General features: G+C 40.9%; 1 protein-coding gene across 2 annotated transcripts; it reads right to left on the bottom strand.

The window, feature by feature from the left end:
* Nucleotides 1–4660: 4660 nt before the first annotated feature.
* Nucleotides 4661–19679, bottom strand: soga3b (SOGA family member 3b). Of its 2 annotated transcripts, none has more exons than XM_051880368.1 (12): nt 19244–19679; nt 18144–18831; nt 16465–16689; nt 16140–16298; nt 15982–16047; nt 13936–15168; nt 12099–12728; nt 8606–8841; nt 7424–7834; nt 7246–7313; nt 6223–7090; nt 4661–5755 (listed from the first exon to the last, which is right to left on the bottom strand). In XM_051880368.1, the coding sequence occupies exons 2-7, from the start codon at nt 18804–18806 to the stop codon at nt 12618–12620; spliced, it is 2457 nt and encodes an 818-aa protein (XP_051736328.1). In that variant the 5' UTR covers nt 18807–18831; nt 19244–19679; the 3' UTR covers nt 4661–5755; nt 6223–7090; nt 7246–7313; nt 7424–7834; nt 8606–8841; nt 12099–12617. The 2 variants fall into 2 exon arrangements, with proteins under 2 accessions (XP_051736328.1, XP_051736329.1); XM_051880369.1 differs by having other exon boundaries at nt 7424–7724.
* Between the last annotated feature and the right edge of the window lie 617 nt (nt 19680–20296).

The raw sequence follows: 20296 nt of genomic DNA, 5'->3' as shown, positions 1-20296 counted from the left end.
ATTAGAGGTGGAGAGGGTTTTTTAACTGACAGATGTCTCTCTCAAAATTCAAGGCTGAGCTGTTTTTATTTTTTTTTTATGCACAATGCCATGCTGCCCTTGTTTACCTTCTGAAGCTGAGTTCACATGACTCTTTCATTGTGAAAATAAATGTTTTATGGGTTCAAAAAAAGTCAAGCTATGTCGACAGCATGTCAGTTACCACAAAAACTCATTTCAGACCATCCCACAGTATATTGTGTATATTGTATATATTAAGTATATTGTGCATTTACACAATTTATGTGGTGGTAAGTAGTCAAATTTGAGAGATTACTAATTTCATTTTATTTTTCATTCAAGATTAGTGCACTTACACGATCTATGTTGTGGAAAGTAATGTAGTATAATTTTACAGATGTTGAATGAAAGCTGACAAACAGGATCAAAGGTAAATGACGATTTTTACCTGCAGTTTATCTTCAACAAGTATTTTGACACTACTTGTCGAAATAAATGTATGAATGTCATTAAATAATCAAACCAAGTGGCATTTATTTAATCTACAATTGTTTAACTAATTGTAATTATGCGAGTGCTTTCTTCCAGGTATTAATTTCCCTCAGTTATCTCAAGAGTTTCCTGATGACATTACTGCAGTAAACGTGTCAGGTCAGTAATCTGAGGCATGAATATGGAAAATGATTGGCTCAGGGAGTTTTTGGTTCTCTGTGGTGTGTCACTGAGGGACATTCAGTCTAGGGGTTGTTATGTAATAGAGCTGTTTCATGGAAACATATAATATTTAACTCTGGACTAAATTATTGATTTTGGGGGGAATTTAAAATGCTTTTAATTCCAGGGTAATATATAATATGGAACTTGTTTTTAACTGTTCTGAAATACAGTATTAGAATCAAGATACAAAAGTCTTGATTCTAACATTTAAAATGTGAGAAAAAGGGAGTTTATTAGAGATAAGTTTGACATGAAACAATCTACACAAGTACTTGAGAATAAACACTACAATGCAGCTAAAGTGTCACAATTTATAATAAATTGCAAGTACACTCAAATTCTCAGAGTTGCCACAAGGAGCGCTATAGCGTACAACAAGACCACCATTGGCCCTTCCATTGTGTTGGCCAAGCATTCAATTTTGCATTTATCTGCATGTTTATGTAGATGTAATGATCACAGGCTTACTGCTCCATGATACATGGTTGAATTATTTTGCCCACCAGCCAAAGCCTTCATAACATATCCAGTTTAAAATCTAAAATCAGAGTTTAGGTTGATTTAACTAGTTTGAATTATTTCCAGACCACAAATATTCTTCATGCAAGCATGTAAATGAAGATGTGCATGTTCCTGTTGTACATACTTAGAATGCATTCTTGTGTTAGTGTGGATACAAATCTCAGTATACTCAAGAGCTACCATGTGATGTCTGATTTGACTCAAATTAAGTGGAGGTGAGGAGTTGTACATGTTTGAAAAATTTTCTTCAAACTGTTGCTTCATCATAACAATAGAGCAATGGATGGTAACACGTTAGAATATTGTTCCTTCATTAATGTATAACTACAAAGGAACAAATGAGTCACACAATATTAACATTATAATAACATGCTATAACTAACAGGAGACTCTGATTAACTAATTAGAAAGTAATAGCGTTCAGTTGAATGAGGAAGTTTACTATTAACTACTCAGTAACTACTATTTTTTCATACCTCCCAGAGGACTACTAAGATATACAGGTTTATAATAAACATCAATAACGCATAATGTATAATTAATTCTAAAGTAAAGATCATGGTAACCCACTTAAAATGGCCAATAATGAGTCGGGGTTCGGATGTAGAACCTGGAAGCTCTGGACATAAACAACATAGCAGTAAGACAGGGGAGAGAAGATATTGTTGAATAAAGCCGTTATTTTTGTTTTTTGCGCACAAAAATTATTCTCATCGCTTCATAACATTAAGGTTGAACCACTGTAGTCACGTTGACTATTTTAACGATGTTTTTCTGGACCTTGAATGACAGTAATTACGTTGCTTTCTATAGGAGATTAAAAAAAAAAACCTCTCGGTTTTCATCAAAAATATCTTAATTTGTGTTCCGAAGATGAACGAAGGTCTTACAGGTTTGGAACGACATGAGAGTGAGTAATTAATGACAGAAATTTAATTTTTGGGTGAACTAACCCTTTAACCCTATCTCTAAACCTACCCATACCTTATCCCTAAAATCATAGGGCAATGTTAAGTGAATAACACCTAACACTTGGTTGTAAGCCTAAACTTGATATAAACTGTAGACTTGCCCCTTAAATCTGATTGGATGATTGGAATTTTGTTCCAGGATCAACAAAGTCATTGATCCAGGAACATGTTGCACTTGGTGAAATCACGTTCACCAGCAGAAGACACATGGCAAGGCATCTGAAGAGCTCTTACTGGTTGTCTTTCGTCTCTGACATCACAGATGTGTTACTGGGCAACTCTTACACATTCAAGCAGTACCCATACACTTCTACAACAGCAGGTGACACTGGCTGAGATGATCTGAGATCAGCATTCACTGAGAGAGCTTTATATAGCCAAGTTGTCTGTGTTCTACTGTCCAGGATTAGACATCGGTAATTCACCAATTCCACAGAGACGTCTTTGTGACGTCATGGAGACTGTCCAGCTGCCAGTTTAACCCTTTGATTGTATCATTCCTTTAGTCATCGCTATTGGTATTACTTCAGTTTAAGTAACTGCTCAGCAAAGCCCTAAGCAGCTGAAGAAACACCTTTACAAACATCCTACCATCATGGCAGAGAGTTTTGTTTCGTGTAAGCACCACTGACACAAACCTTAGGTTTTCAAGGGCGCAAAGGTGGCGGTTAAGGGGTCAAGGTTCAGGACTGGTAACCAGAAGGATGATGGTTTGAACCCAGTAAGAAATCTGCAATGAGTTTAAAGGGTTAGTTCACCCAAAAATGATATTTCTGTCATTAAACGACCCTCATGTCGTTCCAAACCCGTAAGACCTTCGTTCATTTTCGGAACACAAATTAAGATATTTTTGATGAAATCTAAAAGTTTCTGAACTACACATAGGCAGCAACATCATTGCACCTTATGAGGTCCAGAAAGGTATTAAAGACATTGTTAAAATAGTCCATGTGACTGCAGTTGTTCAACCTTAATGTTATGAAGTGACGAGAAAACAAAAATAACGACTTTATTCAACAATTTTTCTCTCACCTGTCAGTCTCTTACGCAGGTAATGCAGTGAATGCAGTGAAGCGCTTCCGGGTTCTATGTCAGAACACCGACTCATTATTGGCCGGCTCCTGCGTCAGCTTCACACGCATGCGTCGTGCAGCTCATATGTACAACGTCGGCCAATAATGAGTGGGCATTCTGATGTAGAACCCGGAAGCGCTGCACTGTGTTTACTAAGTCAACAGCATAGGAGGCTGACAGGGGAGAGAAGAAATTGTTTAATAAAGTCGTTATTTTTGTTTTGTTTTTGCGCACAAAAAGTATTCTCGTCGCTTCATAACATTTAGGTTGAACCACTGTAGTCACATGGACTATTTTAACAATGTCCTTACTACCTTTCTGGACCTCAAAAGGTGCAATGACTTTGCTGCCTGTGAGTGGTTCAGAAATTTGAGTTCCGAAGATAAAAGAAGGTCTTACGGGTTTGTAAAGACATGAGGGTGAGTAATTAATGACAGAACTTTCATTTTTTGGTGTACTAACCCTTTAACCCCAGGTTACTCCTGTCCTATAATAATAAATTCATGTGGCGTGCTATGAAGACCCTACATGTAAGTTGTGAACATCCAACTCTATCTAAAGACCTCATTAAAATGCTGCTCCGTGCTTCCAGGGAGGTGTTATGTTGAAGGAAAGCCTTTATTACTCATTTACAGATTCAGAGTGAGACCGAGAGAGATGCCCCTTGGACATCACACACCCCCTCACCCGTCCACTGACACGTCTAAGATTTCTGGCACCAAAACAGCGTCACGCTTCCTATTTCAGGCACAGGTGCAACATTTCAGCAGTGGGTCGAGTAACCGGGAGAGCGGAGCTGAGAGAGAGAGAGCAAAGCTCAGTAAGAGTTGGTTACATTAGGACTCTGTATGAGGAACAGGATGCTTCCTGGTAGCTTTTAGTAACATATGATAAGAGCAATGTTAATGCTGTTAATACTGCTTAACAAGGAGCTAATTAAAGAGGGGATTTTTTACTATTTTGGCATGAAGCGTCTTATACTGTAGTTTTGCTTTATAGGGAAATAAGTGACGTAAGGGGCCATGAAGTTACTACATCAAGTTGCTGAGATTCTACTAGGATATTATGCTTGGTTACTAGGTTGTTGCTGTGTTATTAATGAGGTGTTCAGAGTGGTTGTTAACACATTGCTAAGTGGTTGCTTACTGGCTAAAAGTCAAAAGAACCCATTTCCAAGTCTATTTGACTTTCTAGTCCCTGGATGACTTGGGTTGCTTCACAAGTGGATGGATTTGTTGCCTGTTTTATTGTCTACCAAGTGAAAATCGGCTAGCCGGATCACAAGAGAAAGTAATAGCACACTGAACAGAAAAGAAATATCAGTGCTAACATTAGCAATCACCATTAAAAACAAAAACAATGAAGCGTACAGAGTCTAGAGTTCAAGAGTTTCACTAACTCGTCAAAGCACTTGCGTTTATTATACTGAGAAAGAAAAAAAAACACAAAAAGCATCACGTTTTTGTAAGGATCATATCACAACATTAAATAAACATTCCAAAGCATTTCTTCATTATAATATGGTCAAAAGATATAATTTACTCTTCACAGATGTTGAACTTAAAGGATTTTCTTTACAAGGCTGGAGAATGCAGACATGTTCCCGCAGAAAGGTGCCATGCACCGCGTAGTTACAGCCCACGTCAGGCGCAGTCAAATAAGGCTTATAAAAAGATTATGAGCCCGTAATGACCTCTACATGTCAATATTATGAAGCACTAATGCAGTACTGAAATGGACTTTGACAGAACATCAAAACATTTGCACACGTCTTTACAGGTAATGCATAATAGAGAAGGCTCAATAACTCGTTGACATGTATGCTTAAATATGTTATGCTTGTTGCATACATGCTTATATGGTTACAAAAAAATGCCCTACATGGCACCAAAAGAACTGCAGTGTACACAAAGCACTCAGGAAAATAGAAAAAAGAATAAAAGAATACAAAATTGAATGAGAATGACAGAAAGAAATGAAGAGAAAAAGGCAATGAAAGGTTCATAGGCACAGAAGTTCACCAGGTCAGAGAATTTCCACTGGAGTTACTTTCCAAAGCACTTCAAACAGCACAGAGTTAAATGAAAACAGTATCCTTTTGAAGTTATTTAATGAAAATATCACAGGCCATCCTAGTGGGCTGCAATAAGGTTCTTTGAAGTGGTGGTGGTTATATACAAAAAAAGTAGATTGTGTTCTACAAAAGGTCAAAGGTTTGTCTATGAAAATGTCCTTTAAAGTGTCCATTCAAGGTTGTTCTATCCTGGTCACATGATCACAGTTTCTGTGTGCTGGAAATATGAATTCAAGAACTGTTTGGCTTTCAGGCCAGGGCTTGGTGGGCAGGATGTGTGGGCGATTTTGCTTGACGGGTTCTGCTTTGCCCACCTTGATGGACGACGTTGATTGGCTGGTCTAGCAGGACGGGAAAAATTGCTACTGCTGGGGGCAGGAGACAACTCATGGTTGACCTGGAGGGGAACAAATTTTAATCTAAGTATCTTTGTGCATAAATGATCAATACTTGGGTGAATATTCTTGCATTTTATGTACCAATATGTTATGTCTTTAATTGGCAGGTTAGAGGAAACAGAAAAGAAAGTAGTGTACAGGAGAGAAGGGAGAATGAGAATCGGGAGCACTACAGCTCAGAGTAGGGTTCCTCATTCCTGGTCCAGGAGAACCACTTTCCTGCAGAGTTTAGTTTCAGCTTTAATTAAACATGACTGAAGTAACTAATCAAGATGTCTGGACTTACCTGAAAACCAATTGTGTTGGAGCAGAGTTGGAACTAAACTCTTCAAGAAAGTGGCTCTCCAGACAAAGGAAACACTGGCCCGAGACTATGTGCACTACAATTGCACCATCACTCAGACAAAAGTGAATGTTGCATTGTAATTTAGTGTGTGTGCAGATCACATTTGTATTCCATATTCACCTGCTTGGTGTCCAGTTGCTGGGTGAATGTGACCCTCTGACTTCTGTTGTTCTCTATTTCCATCATTTCTAGAAGTTGCTCCAAGTTGTCATTTCCCTGTCTTGTATCAACATCAAGCCCTGTGTGTATCTTCCTGAAGTTTTGAGATCCTGCTGCCAGAATCCTCTCCACCATCTGGTAGTCAGAGAATAGGTTCTCACCCTGGAAGCCTGCTTTGTTGGCTTTAGGCCCTTGAGGTGCCTTGTGATACTTCGATTTAAGTTGAGACTGTGACGGGCTTAAGTTATAGGCCAAGCCATACTGTTCAAGAGTACTACCACCCCTCCCACTGTCTCTGTCTCCATTCAGGAGATGTCTAGAAGGACCAGCTGCCCAAGGCTCCTGGCTGGGCTCCAGTTCTGCTACCAGTACGTCACAGTCTGCAAGGCATTTCTGGACGGGCGCACGCGTGGATGCCCGCTTGGCGTCAAACTTGCTCTGGCAAATGGGAGTGCTGGTGTGCCTTGGAGGTTCAGTGGAGACAACTGTGGTCACAAGACCATCCTCTATCAGGGTTTTCCCCTCGTTCTCCTGCAACATGGCACCAAACTTACGCAACACTGATGGGCTGCCAGATTTCCTGTCAAGCAAGAGGCACTTCCTGTCAGGTTGTTGTGATGACTCATGGTAAGTGGAACGAGGGGTTACAGGAGAAGCATCTCTCTGTCTGACTGCCAGTTTGGAAGCTGAATATTTAGGGGGAAGCTCGTTTGATGAAACTGGGTCTTTCCAGCTAACGTGGCGGGCTTGGGAGTCATCCCAACTTGATTTCTTGTTCTTCTTGTTCTCAGCCTCCTCAAACTCATCCTGAACTACACACGATGCAGTCCTGAAGTGAAAAGACAAATCAATCAAAAGTAGCCACAAAAGGGCATTGGGCAAATCCTAAGAATTGGTCAGTAACCATCAACCAACAAGAAACATGCATGATGTTAGGACAAACAATAGGAATGATTCTGATAAATTGAGATGGGAAGCCTTTACCTGTTTGTCACCAGGCTAGTCTTCATGCTATCTTGATAACTGTGTGTAACTGGATATACCTTGGGGTTCTGATAGCAAAAGGAGAGAGATATGGGATATAAGAGGGATATCAAAGGTACCTTGGGGTTTAAGAGTCTAGATGAAGGAAAGATTGATAAATAGTGAAAGAGGTACTCACTGCATTTGGGGTTCTAAGATTCCCTAAGTTCTTTCCAAAATGCGGGCCCTGTTGGAGATATCCATTGAGGATGTCTAGGGTGGCATCTTGTTTTTCAAGATCATGACAACTGGCAGGATAATGGCTGCCGTTGCTCAGGGAATCAAGTGAGGAATTGTTGGAGCCATTATAGTAATCACTGGGGTGGTGAAACCCAAGGCTTTGCATAACTGAACGATCTGCTCTTACTTCATTGCATTGACGAATTGGGAAGTTGTTGTTGGGGTGACCATGGGGTTCATGATAACCATTGGCCTGGTATCTATAATGAGAGTTGACAGGAAGCAAAGTAATGTCCAGGCTTTTGTTGTTTGTGACATTGTTTGTGCCGCTTTCGCTGGCTTCTCTTCTTGCTTTGACCTCATTGTACAACTGAAATACAATCATAATATTAGAGACAAACTCAGCAGTTGCAAAGCATGTTTTGCTCACCTACATGAAAGCAAGTGTTTCAAATGCACAAGTCAGCAAATACAACTGGTATAGTGTACTGCATGGACTAATTATGCAATCTTTGATTAAACAGATAAAACAGCATGAGGTTTCTTTAGAAAGGGGTCATTGAAACAGAAGGGGATTACTTGCTCAAAGGTTAATTAATCTACCAATAACAACATACTCACTTGGCCTGTTTCAACATGAATGCATTGACTTCCTGTGTGTTTTGGTGTGTGTGTATGTGTGTGTGTGTGTGTGTGTGTGAGAGAGAGAGAGAGAGAGCGAGAGAGAGAGAGAGAGAGAGAGATTGTGTGTGTGTGTGTGTGTGTAAATGTTTTTGGGTTTCCTGTTACCCCTATCCCTTTGGGTTTAATAAGCTTGTTAACATCTGTCAAAGTCATGGTTCCAAACGGAGGGTGAAGCACCTATTATTATATCCAAGAGATACAGCCAACTTTGGCAACAGGGGGTCAAGGTCCTTTCAGCCAATCACAATCCTAGTTAGTGGCCACTATCACAACATCAACAACTTCATGGTCCCTAATAAATACAGGATTGCAGTGCTACTGGATCTTTTGGCATCATATTTTTGATGTTTATTTACACTTTTAAATAAGGATCGGAATGAGTATCTCTCTCTCTCTAGATATGGAGATGGATTCTGTCACAATGACTGGCGTCACTGCAGTTGAAAGTTTGTCTCACCTCTTCAATCTTCCTCTGCATGTCCTGTAGTTGATCTTCCCATTCCTGCATCTCAGAGTCAAAACTATCAAGCAGGTTAGCTCTCTCTCCACCCCACACACAACTCCCAGGCTCCGGCCCACAGTGCAATTCCAATGCGGCCATTCTTTTGCGAGTGTTTGTCTGTGCTCAGAATCTTATGCTGCAATTCCTGAAAGGTCACTGGAGTGACCACATTGGCAAGTCCACCAATACCTCTATGAAGACAAAAAAGACATTCATCATTGAGAAACAGCCTATCCTAAATGTCTCGAGTAAATAAATTTTACAGTGTCAACTGTGGCTTGCTTTGAAGTTCAAAGGTGTTATGAATCTAAACATTAGTGAAGTCTTCCTGATTGAATTGCATCCAAGTAGACTTATAGAAGGAAACAAAATCCCAGCTATTTGCTCTGGACACCTGCTTTAAAACTTTGACTCATTTCTATATGCATTCCATGTCCTTCAAACCAGCCCTTAACTGTCAAAATTGTCAGCACGTTCTTTACCACACCAACTTCATTAGACATGCTCAAGTTACCTAAAGGGACTTCAGGGATTCTTAAGTCAGTTTTATAACATGGACAGTCTCCCTGGTGTAACATGATCTCTCTTGATCAAGGGCACAATAGTAAAGGGTAATTGGTTGCCCCTTGCAAAATGGGAACCTCCACCTACTGCCAGTCTAGATCTTTAACTATGAGGTTACGCCACTTCTTTCAGGCTAGGATGAGGTCAAAGTTCCAAGCAAGTGCGGAACCTTTTACCCACTTGGATGAGCTCGGAATAGTTGCATCCTTTCCATGGTAACGTCACTGAGTTTTTCTGTAACACAGCTTTGATTTACGGCGGGTGTTAGGGGTGGAATTTTCTGCCGTCAAGGAACTTGACACCCAGTTTAACTCCTGAAATTGCCAGAATGTACCGCCATATGACATAAGCATAGAGGGATATTTATACCCTTTGCAATTATGTGTCATAAAACTAAAAAGACATAGAGTAAGTGTCTATCTGTTTACATTACAACATGCATGCACACTTACTTTATGTAAATGTAACTTATCACAATAGTAATACTACTAATACTCCTGTATTTACAGACAGTTGCATAAAATATTTATATATTTAGTATATATTGTTTGTTAGTATTTTCTTAGCAAGTATATGCACGTACGTATGTGAATGCTTTTAGTGTGACCAGTTTGGCTGCAAGGTTCTTAATGTTGTATAACGTTGTCAGCCCAGAAAAAGATCACAGAAAAGTTAAAAAGCTTCAAAAGAGTTACAGGTAGTAATAATTTCATACTTTAAAAGGTTTCAAAGAGGAGGTTTCTGTTCCAGTCTTGTCTACAAGCTTTCTTAATCCTTACCAGTTAAATCGTATTATTGGTTCCTCCAGTAATTCCCTCTCATGTGCTTGGTATGAACTGACGCTCCAGAATATGAGTATGGTTTTCAAGTACAGGTTTGTGGCTTAAATCAAGATCACTCTTGTTTCAGTACCACCTCCTTCTTTGACAGCTCCTGCACTCGAACAGCATGTAACAGCGCAAAGACCCCAGAGGTTCGTTCCCCACGGCGTGACGTAAAAGTCCTGCGTATTGGATCTTAAATGTTTCCTCTGTCCAGCCCTATGGTCCTGTCCGGAGCTCAGGAGTAAACAACTGTAGTCCTGAGGGGGCCCCGGGGTTTTATAGTGACTCTAAGTATTTACCCCTGCGACGTCAGACCCGCCAGGTATCCGGTGTCATAATGTCAGATTTATTCCAGCATTCGTGGTCTCCATGCAAGAGACTGTCGTCACTGACATTCTAGGTTAAAATTACAAAGGCAGAGGGAGAGTGTTTACATGGCTATTTTAAAATGCCCAGTTCTACCCCACCTCTGTGAAACTGTTGCTAGGTTGCTTTTAGGACTTGGCAGATTGCAGTCTTGTGACTCCTATTCCAGTTGTTTCGATTTCTACTAATCTCAATAGGCAACCGGGCTATTTGTGACTCTCAAAACACTCTGTCCATTTTATTTTTAAGATACCAGTGGACAGAATTAGCGGATACTAAGTGTGCTGTCCGCAGTTCTTAATGGGCGCCTCACGCTTGTATTTATTTGACACATGTGGCTGTTGCGCAATAAACAGACAGCCGACAGTTCAGCCCTAATATTGGCCGCTGACTCAAATAGTTTCCGGGCACAATAATGCAGGAAGGAAAACAACAAAGCAAAAGCCTCTGAGAATGGAGAACGCAGTAGAACTGGCAAAATCTGAGATGAAATCTGTATGTTTGACTTTTTCACTGTCTTTCAGCTGGCAGGAGATCCAAAAAGACACTCACTCTAGAAAACAGATGAGTTGTTGTTCTTGAAGTTCATTTGTCATTTTAATAACCTACATTCTAAAAAATGCTGGGTTAAAAACAACCCAAGTTGGGTTGAAAATGGACAAACCCAGCGGTTGGGTTAAATGTTTGCCCAAAATGCTGGGCAGTTTTATTTAACTCAACTATTGTTTAAAAATTACTATATGGCTGGCTTAAAATAAACCCAAAATAGGTTGGAAATTAAAAATCAGACACATAATTACTAGAGGCAACAATAATAATCAAAAGGTGAACATTTATTAATAAGCAATTTAATAAATGTTTATTGTTTAATTATTATTCATTATTCATAAACTTATTAATAAATGTTTATTTATTAAACATATTAATAAATGTTAATTTCCAACATATTTTGGGTTCATTTTAAGCAAACAATACAGTCATTTAGCTGAGTTAAATAAAACTACCCAGCAGATTGGGCAAACATTTAACCCAATCGTTGGGTTTGTCCATTTTCAACCCAACTTGGGTTGTTTTTAACCTAGCATATTTTTAGAGTGTAGACCCATCTAAACCTAAACAAAACAAATGTATTTGTGATCCAAATAAATTGTGAACCCAACCCTTCCATAGTTTTTGTTTTTAGCAATTATTTAAATCCATTGACAGCTTTATTTATTTAACTAAGGAACTACTGCCGACGACTTCAGAAGATTCTGACCCTTCAACAGAGGTTAAAACTGGAGATGCCAACATGCTGAATAAACTCGTGCAGAAAGCATGAAGCTCTGATGTCCAAACTGCTGATCATCATGGGTAACATATCCCAACCCCTCCATAACATGCTTGCTGGAATGAGGAGCACGTTCAGCAGTAGACTGATCCTGCTCTGGTGCAACAGAAGGTACTTTATGCATACTGCCATCATGTACATAAGCACTTTCCCCCAACCCACCAAAGCCACAGCTCTTCTTTAGCATGTTGCATGAAACTTTTTGTGCAACATTTGTGCAATTTCTTCAGGTTCTTGTGCAACCTAATTTATCTATCTATGCAAAACTGTAGTTCTTGTCTTGCAAATTACACATACAAATGTATGATTCCTACCTCCTATGTTCCTCTCTGACCATACAGTTGTATACCATGTTCTTACTCACCTTTACATGATTCCGACAGGTAATCATTCCAGCTGATGTATCTTAAGCGTGCAGTGGCAGGCATTCTGGCCAATGTGGTAATGTGCCCCTTAATGGTAAACACTGCAGTTGCATATTTCGTTGCAAGTCTTTGGTGGCAAAGCAAGTGTCAATGGGCAGATAGCCATAGTCCTTAATGAAAGAAATGTCTTTTGGGTAATGTAGTTTCCAGAGGCTCAAGGGTATTGATGTCTTGAGAAATGCATGTAATGTTTTTCCAGCGATGTGTAACAGTCTTTATTTGCAAAAAACTCTTGTCTTGATGCGCCTTCCAATGCAGCCGTATATATATATGTGAATTGGGTAAAACAGCCTCCAGCTTTTTGGAAATTAAGGTTTTGCAGACTTCTGTGCTTAAGCGTGCTGTCTGTGCTTGGAAAGTGACTGTCCTGTGATTCTTCAACCATGGTGACATACACAACATTGACAAACAAACAAAACAAAGGGGCGAGACTATGCTAATGAGTGGACGGATGGTGATCACAGGACAAAAAAAAGGGTAAAAAGAAATACAAGTTTAAAAATGGTGGCATAAGAGAGTGAGGAGAACAACACTAGAATGAGGATGAATAAAATGATGGGCTGAAACATCTGGGTGAATAACCGACAGGATTGACGAACATGCATTAAAAAACATGGGTGCGTGGGAAGACAGGATCAGAGAGAAAGAGAGAGAGGTTAAGATATTATAGCCATTAACATTTTCTATTTGCATAGTTTACAAAATCTTGGCAAATCGTAAAATTATGCTTTGTTATTTTGCTGAATGTTAAAAGCAGTCAGGCAATGAACTCTCTGAAATATGTAGTGCTTCCTTGCTCCTCACTATCAAATTCACTCCCTTTAAAGGAATAGTTCACCCAAAAATAAAAATGGTCATAATTTACTCACCCTGTGATTCTCTTGTTTGCTCAAAATTCAAATATAACTTATGCACTATAAGGCTTCTGTAACCACACTATTTTTTAGTAATTTTGTTACTAAACAGTTTTGGTAAAAACCCTAACTTTTGTCCCTAAGCCTTGTTTCCACTGAAATTACCCAGAAAAAGTTGTCACAGGAACCTTTTTGCCAGGAACTTTCCCCCCAGACCTGTTGCTGTCTGCGTTTTCATCGTGGTCTTCAAGTACCGTGAAGATTTGGCAAATTATTCCGGTGACGTAGGACTGTGCAAAACTATCCAGTTCCCACTGGATTTCGTCCTCTGTATAAAAGCTTAATAAAGCCTGAACCTCGTCATCGGTCCATCTGTCGTATTTTTTAAACTCCATTATTGATTCAAATAGCAAACAACTCTTACTGCACGCACTACAACAGGCCTTTAAAAATGGTGGTTGAAATAAAATGCTGCGTGGAGTCAACCAATCAAAATGCTGTGTGAACTCAACCAATCAGCAGTCGAAGCACCCAAGTCCCACCCCCGAAAGTTCCTGAACTTTGAAAAAGTACTACCTCGCAAGCAGGGACTTTCTGAAGTGGGGAAAATTTTACCCAGAACTTTATTTAGACCCTGGACCCTGCAGTCGAAACACAGAGTACCACCCCGAAGTCCCTAGTTCCTGGGGAAAGTTCCTGCGGTGGAAACGCGGCTTTAGAATACAGTGCAAGATTTGTATGGACTACTTTTATGATGCTTTTTTTTGTCCTTTTAGGAGCCTGACAGCCCTGGTCACTGTTGCACAGAAGAAAGAGAATCATGAGGTTGAGTAAATGACAGAATTGAACTGAACTACCATTACAGTGTGGTAAACATTCTTATTGTGCTTCACATAGAGACACAGATTCTTGCCAGACTCACAGATAATGGTTCTTCTGAATCTCTTTCCTCAGGTTTTGGGACTTCAAGTCGGTCTATAAACCCCTGCAGCTCCTTCCTGAAGGCCTTCATTTGAGCATTGATGCGGTAGAGTAGCTCATGCTCCCTGATACGGCCACCATCCTCATCATCTTCCATACGGCCGAAAAGATCCCCGTTAGATACGAACACCCGTGCCTCTGCAATGATGGTACTGGTGTCGGCTATGAGCCGATCAATGGTTCGTCCCAATCGCTCTGCTTCAGCACGGATGTCAATCATCTGTTGCCTGTCTCGAATGGAGCGAGAGAGGAGGCGGGCGGATTCAGGAGAATAGAGAGAGCGAGTTGGCGTCAGGCACCGAGCATTGCGGACTTCCTCTGAGTCGCTTTCTCCTCCAACAGGACCCTCACGCTTGCGATGGGGAGGAAGGCGAGAGGAAGATGAGTCGTCATCGCTTCCTCTGCGCCCTCCGATTCCAGGACCAGTGTCGCTTTCTGCGTCACTATCCCGTGGAGTGACAGCTAGGTGAGATGATAGATCATACCGTTGCATGTTGGAAAGCAGCACACGGTTCTCGTACTGCAGCTGCATCACTTTCCCACTCAGTTCATTGATCTGCTTCCTCGCTGCCTTCAGCTCCTCCTGCAAGGCCTCGGCTTTGGAGCTATCTCCTGCTCCACTGGCGGCACTCGCTGCATTACCACCTGAGGCATGCCTTGTACCCTCTTTAAAGCGCAGTTTGTTCAGCTCACATGTCACTCTCTTATTCTGTTCCTCTACATCTGCCAGGTTCCTCCGCAGAAGTTCCGCCTCATCCTCCACCAACTGCAGTTGTTGCCTCAGCTCCGACAGCTCCGACCCCTGCTCGCGCCCCATTCCTCCTTCCGCTCCGGACAAGCCCCCATTGGAGGATTCTTCACCTCGAAGATCATCCAACTCTGCCCTCAGGCCACGGTTCTCCACCTCCAATTCGACAATTTTGCGTCCTAGGATGTTGGCCTCCTCCTCCACCAATCGCAAGCGGAGTTTCAGCTCTGATTCCCTTGTAGTGGGTGGGCCACCAGCTTCACCCTTTGGATGAGGGCTGTCCAGATCTCCATAGAAGGAACGATACTTCTGGAGTTCTTGTTCCAAACGGTCCTTTTCCTTGTCAATCTTGGCCATTTTCTTTCTCATTAAAGTAGCCTCATCTTTAACGAAGGTCAGTTGACACTTCAGGTCCTCATTGTCCTCCTGTGGACAGAAGTGTTGCGTTAAGGTGGGGGCAAGATTTTGCAGACAAAAAAAGGTCTGTTGTCAATAGTGTAGCGATGTACAGTATGAGTCCCTTTCAAACCAAACAGCTTTCTGTTGGTGAATGCGGCTAATTCATATGACCAACTTGAACTTGAAGGCTGCATAACTAGCTGAGCTTGAACTTGAGCTTTTCACTTAAAGGGGACCTATTATGCAAAATTCACTTTTTATTAAGGTGTTTAAACACAGATTTGTGTCCACAGTATGTGTTACCCTGAGTGAGCTGTACACAGTCCGCTATGTTTATCTCCTCCCCAGAGCATTTATCAGGAGCATTCGAGTAAGAAATGTATTCTAGGCCATGTTGGGCTGCTTTAGAGAAGAGGAAGAGTTGTTGTAGTACTTCTTCCTGAGTCTCTCTATCAGTGTCCGACTCCAGTTTGAACAATGTAAGGCTGAACACCGTTACTGACAATCGTCATTTTGGCTGCGTGAGATTCTCCAGCTTTGTTGTTGTTGAGCAACCAAAGCACAAGCTGTTAAAGCTCTGCCCTCTTTTGGAAAGTGTGCCGGGAGCAGCAGCTCATTTGCATTTAAAGGGACACACACAAAAACGGCGTGTTTTTGCTCATACCCGAATAGGGGCAAATTTGACAAGCTATAATAAATGATCTGTGGGGTATTTTGAGCTGAAACTTCACAGACACATTCTGGGGACACCAGAGACTTATATTACATCTTGTGAAAAGGGGTATAATAGGTCCCCTTTAAAGTAACAGTCTTCATTTGACAGCAGTGTTTTGTCCTCACCTCTGTAGGCGTCTGAGTCTTCCTCTCAGGCTTTTGTGCATCTTTGCTTCCTCTTCGTTTCTGAGACTGGACACAACAAATTTATAAGAATGCTATGCAATTAATATGTATTTAAACCTATTTAGATGTGCTGTAGTGAATTGTGTTTGTATTACTACCTCTTTGGCTTTGTCCAGTTCATTTTGCAGGGCCTGCTTGGTGACTTCCACCTCAATAAGTTTCTGTCTCAATCGCTCGTTTTCTTCTTCTGTCTTTGTTCGTTTCTCCTCCACGTTCTCTAGCTCATGGTGGAGTCTCACAGACACATCCTTGGCAACCTGTCAGAATGGTGGTGGTGTGGCTTAGTGGTTGCTTTGGATAGAAGCATCAACTAAATGACAAGTTAATAATTAGATAAAAATTGTGCAAATAAGTCCTTTGGAATGGGTAATTTATCATAGACCTTCTCTGCATGACTTTAAAGATAAAAACAATGGTATTTGCCTTCAAATCTTGCTCTAAGCTCCTTAGGAGGTCCTCGTCAATTTCTCCAGTTTGTGCATAGCGAAGTCGTTTGCGCTCAGCCTTGCGGAGCCTGTATTGAAGGATGCGGCAGTTCTTGTTTGCTCGCTCAAGCTCACGCCGCATATCTTGTAACTGACAGGTGTCCTCCTCATAAAAGGTGTCGCGCATCTCCTCCATCTCTGTCCGCATCTCCTCAATCTCATTCTGAAAACCAGAGTGTGCTCATTAGAGCTTTCTTCTCTCCAATTATTTTAATAAGCTGTACATTATTTCCAAAATAACATGTTTAATGAGTCCTTGACAAACTGTTGGTTGAACATGCAAATTATTGAATAAAACCAAGACTGTTTTTATAACTGTATCTTGCTTTGTTCTAAAATGGATTAAATTGTTACAATGTTGCATTTCTCTCATTGTTCTGTTCATTATCAGAAGGCAACATATATTTTAAATAGACCAAAATATGTTAATAAAAGACATATAAGCAAACTGCCCCCTCATTGGTCATAATGTTTATGTTCCAGGGTTTCGCTCAGGCCCTGTTTACACCTGGTATTAAGATGTGTTTTGGTCGATCGGATCACAAGTAGATGAGGGAGACATTCCCGTTTACACCTGGAGTTTCAATCTGTCTCTTTTGTCCACTTTCAACCACTTCTGTCCTGATTTCTTCAAGTGGAAGGTCTATTGGCGGGTAAATGTATGGGTTTTTTCAGATCTTTCGATCTAATGGACAAAATAAGCTATGCAATTTACATGTGAACGCGCACAGAGATGACGGAAAAACATACAGAGAGCATCAGCTTTCATTTCTGCTCTGATAGCTGCGAGTCCACGCCGAACATGGTGATTAAGTGTTAGAAATCAGGAATGGTGAGAGAACATTGTGCTTGGAACGTTTTTTGTCTTCAAACCAAATGTGGATCTTCAGCCAACAAAGTTTAAATCCCATCTGGCTAGCGCACTTCCCATAATGTTTACGCGTTAGGTCAGTAGGCGGAGAGTAGGTGATCTTTTGTGGCTGTTCAAACACATTCAACCACATGAGCGTTTATACTACGAAAGCAATCCCGTTGAATGCGTTTTCGACGACCTCTGGAAGTGGTCGAATGTGGACGAGCTCAAACGTTTTAGACTCCATTTACACCTGTATTTAGCGTCGTCCACTTGCGATCCGATCAACCAAAACGCATCTTAATACCAGATGGAAACAGGGCCTCAGAGTGCTATTTCTGATTTCAAGATGGATGGACAACATCTCTGCAGGCTTATCATTGCTTTCTTTCTGTTAATCACCAGTATTTCTGTTTATCAGGTTGAGCAGGAATCAAGATTGTGTTTGGAGAGCAATATTGCCATGCACCTTCTGAGCAGGAGTCATTAAAAAGCATTATCAAAAGCAAGTAACATGCTTTGATTTTGAATTGACATGCTAAACCACAGAATTCACGTATGTTCACAGTTATCAACATCAACAACATGTATCATTTATCTACTTTGCTAATGGTCATCAACATATTTATTGCTTATTAAATTAATGTGGGAATCTAAATTTGTGCAGTTATATATTTGCTTATATTATGCATATTCATATCTATCTATCTATCATCCATATATATTTTAACATGATTACATTTTCTTAAGTAGCACAAACAAACCTTAAGCTCTTCGTTTTCATCCTCCAATCTCTCGATCTCGTCCTGCAGGGCTTCATTCTGCTGTGTCACGGGCTCGTCGGCGCCGCTCGTGGCCTGTGAGGCCGGTCCCGGTTGCGTCTCGTCAGATGCTGTTCGCTGCATCCTGCCGCTTTTCTTCAAGCGCTTGTTGATGTGATACTGGATGAGCTCTGACTGCAGACAGCCCCCGCCCCAGAAGGCCGGCCCGCAGCCCACGTACTCTCCTCCCGCAGCGGCCTTTCTTTCCTTCTCGCTCCCCCTCACACCACCAACAGAGGAACCGTCCGGCTGGTCCGAGAACGAGTCTCTGTTGACGCACGGTAAACACAGCGCGCGGCGCGTGTCCGGTTTTGGAGCGCGATCAATCCGCTCCTCGGTTTCCCAAACCGCCTCAGTTTCAGCACCATGAACAGCTGCCGCACCTCTCACCCTAACTTCACGTGGCTCTATAGCTGCCTGCTCTCCCTCGCGTCCTTTAATGCCTTTTCCTCCGGGTTTTGACGCAGTGGATGATGAGGAGCGGCTGCCGCTGGGTTTTGAGGCCGGTTTGGCGGGGTTTTGTCCGGGAGACGTTCTCCTCTTCCCTTCGGTACTGTCCGCTGATGGTGAAAAATCCGCAGCGCCACTTGCGGCAGAGCGCATCATGTCATTTCGCAGACCTCCAACAACACTTTAATCAATGCCGTTTACAAGAGGGAAAAAATGAAATATTAAACTTTGTTATAGTGCAAGTCGGTACATCATTACATCAGGCTTATATATAGGAAATAGGCTAAATAAAATTATATTTGTTTAATATAAACCAATATGCAATATAAAATGTAAATTCATGTCATTTAAAGAACGACCAAGGTGAGTAGGCTATGTACATGAACATTAATTTCAAACTTATAAGTAGCTACATGTATTTGACAGTGAAGTTTTTTGACATCCATCGCAGTAGGCTTCCTTTAAGTAAAATGTTTTATACTTTGCAAGTTTAGCTTGTTCAAATAATCATAGGATATATTATAATACATCTTTGGTGCAGTCGTAATTTGAGTTATTCTTCAAGAACATTAAATATCGCGATGTTTTCTTACCTGTTTATCAACTGTGCTCATTTGTTTCCTGTGAGTGGGACTTCAGCTTCACTTTAGCTCGAGGGTACCAGGCACTGCTTAGGCACGCGAGACACGGATGTTTAATATTCATGAGGTGACGTAACATCGGATATAAGGAAGTGAGAGTACTTTTTCCTCAGAATTCTTTGTTTTATATAAAGATGTTTTTTTTTTTCTCCAGTTTTTCCTGTTAGGTTTTTTTTTTTCGATATATATACAGTTGTGTTGTCTCCTTTAAAACCCAAAGAGGAGGAAGACTGAATGCTACTGGAGTTTGCTGCGTCATTCCCCCAACACTATTATACAAGAATACATTCAAAAAGGTCAGTCTGCAGTTTGTGCTAAAGTCAGGCCAGTAGTCAGACTACAACAGAAAATATACTATGTACCTCAGCAGCAAAGGCACAAATATTTATATCATGTGCTGTTTAAAATGTATTTTTTTTGTTTTCACAATTTCTCAGAGCCCAAAGTCTTGGTTTATCACTAGCCTTGGTCTTCAAATCAATCGCTCTCATATTTAATTACTATCACTTTAATGAAATGCTCTTGTAAATGTCACAGTGAGTCACAAGTGAATCTCAGGTCATTGGCTGTGATACTGTCTGTGAACACTAGAGAGCGCCGTCTGCCTGTCTGTGTACAAATAAGTTAGCTTATGAACAATAGCAATAACATTAGCCTATTACATGTTTTGAGGTCTCAGCTGTTTTAAATTCAGAGGTGAATTACAATATCTATCCATCCTTATGCTCACATTGTCTCACATCACAATGGTCTCAAAAGTTAATACTCAGAATAGTAGACAATGAAGATTTGCGCACCATTTATAAATATATTAATGTTGAGTTTGCGTTATTGTGCACATATGTAGTCCATGATAGGTGGCTTTTTGTGTAGACACAAAGAGGAGCTTATTATCTCAGGTAGTGTATATTATCAGTGGAACAGGTTGAGAGAAAGGTGAAACCACTTTCTGTTAATAGGGCCAGTGGAAATCTCTGGCCTATTCGCAATCCTCTTACTGACGAA

This window comes from Ctenopharyngodon idella, chromosome 22 (genome assembly GCF_019924925.1).
Source record: "Ctenopharyngodon idella isolate HZGC_01 chromosome 22, HZGC01, whole genome shotgun sequence".
Classification (NCBI taxonomy): Eukaryota; Metazoa; Chordata; class Actinopteri; order Cypriniformes; family Xenocyprididae; genus Ctenopharyngodon; species Ctenopharyngodon idella.
Note: the sequence above shows the minus strand (reverse complement) of the source record. Positions and strands in the feature narration are given on the sequence as shown.

What these genes read in the sequence shown, in the direction of transcription:
- soga3b (XM_051880368.1), bottom strand. Translation starts at nt 18,806, where the DNA reads ATGATGCGCTCTGCCGCAAGTGGCGCTGCGGATTTTTCACCATCAGCG. An exon ending in GCTTAGAGCAAGATTTGAAG is followed by an intron (nt 16,299 to 16,464) that starts GCAAATACCATT and finishes CCATTCTGACAG; the next exon opens with GTTGCCAAGGATGTGTCTGT. An exon ending in ATTCAGAAGAACCATTATCT is followed by an intron (nt 12,729 to 13,935) that starts GTGAGTCTGGCA and finishes TTATTCACCCAG; the next exon opens with ATGTTTCAGCCCATCATTTT.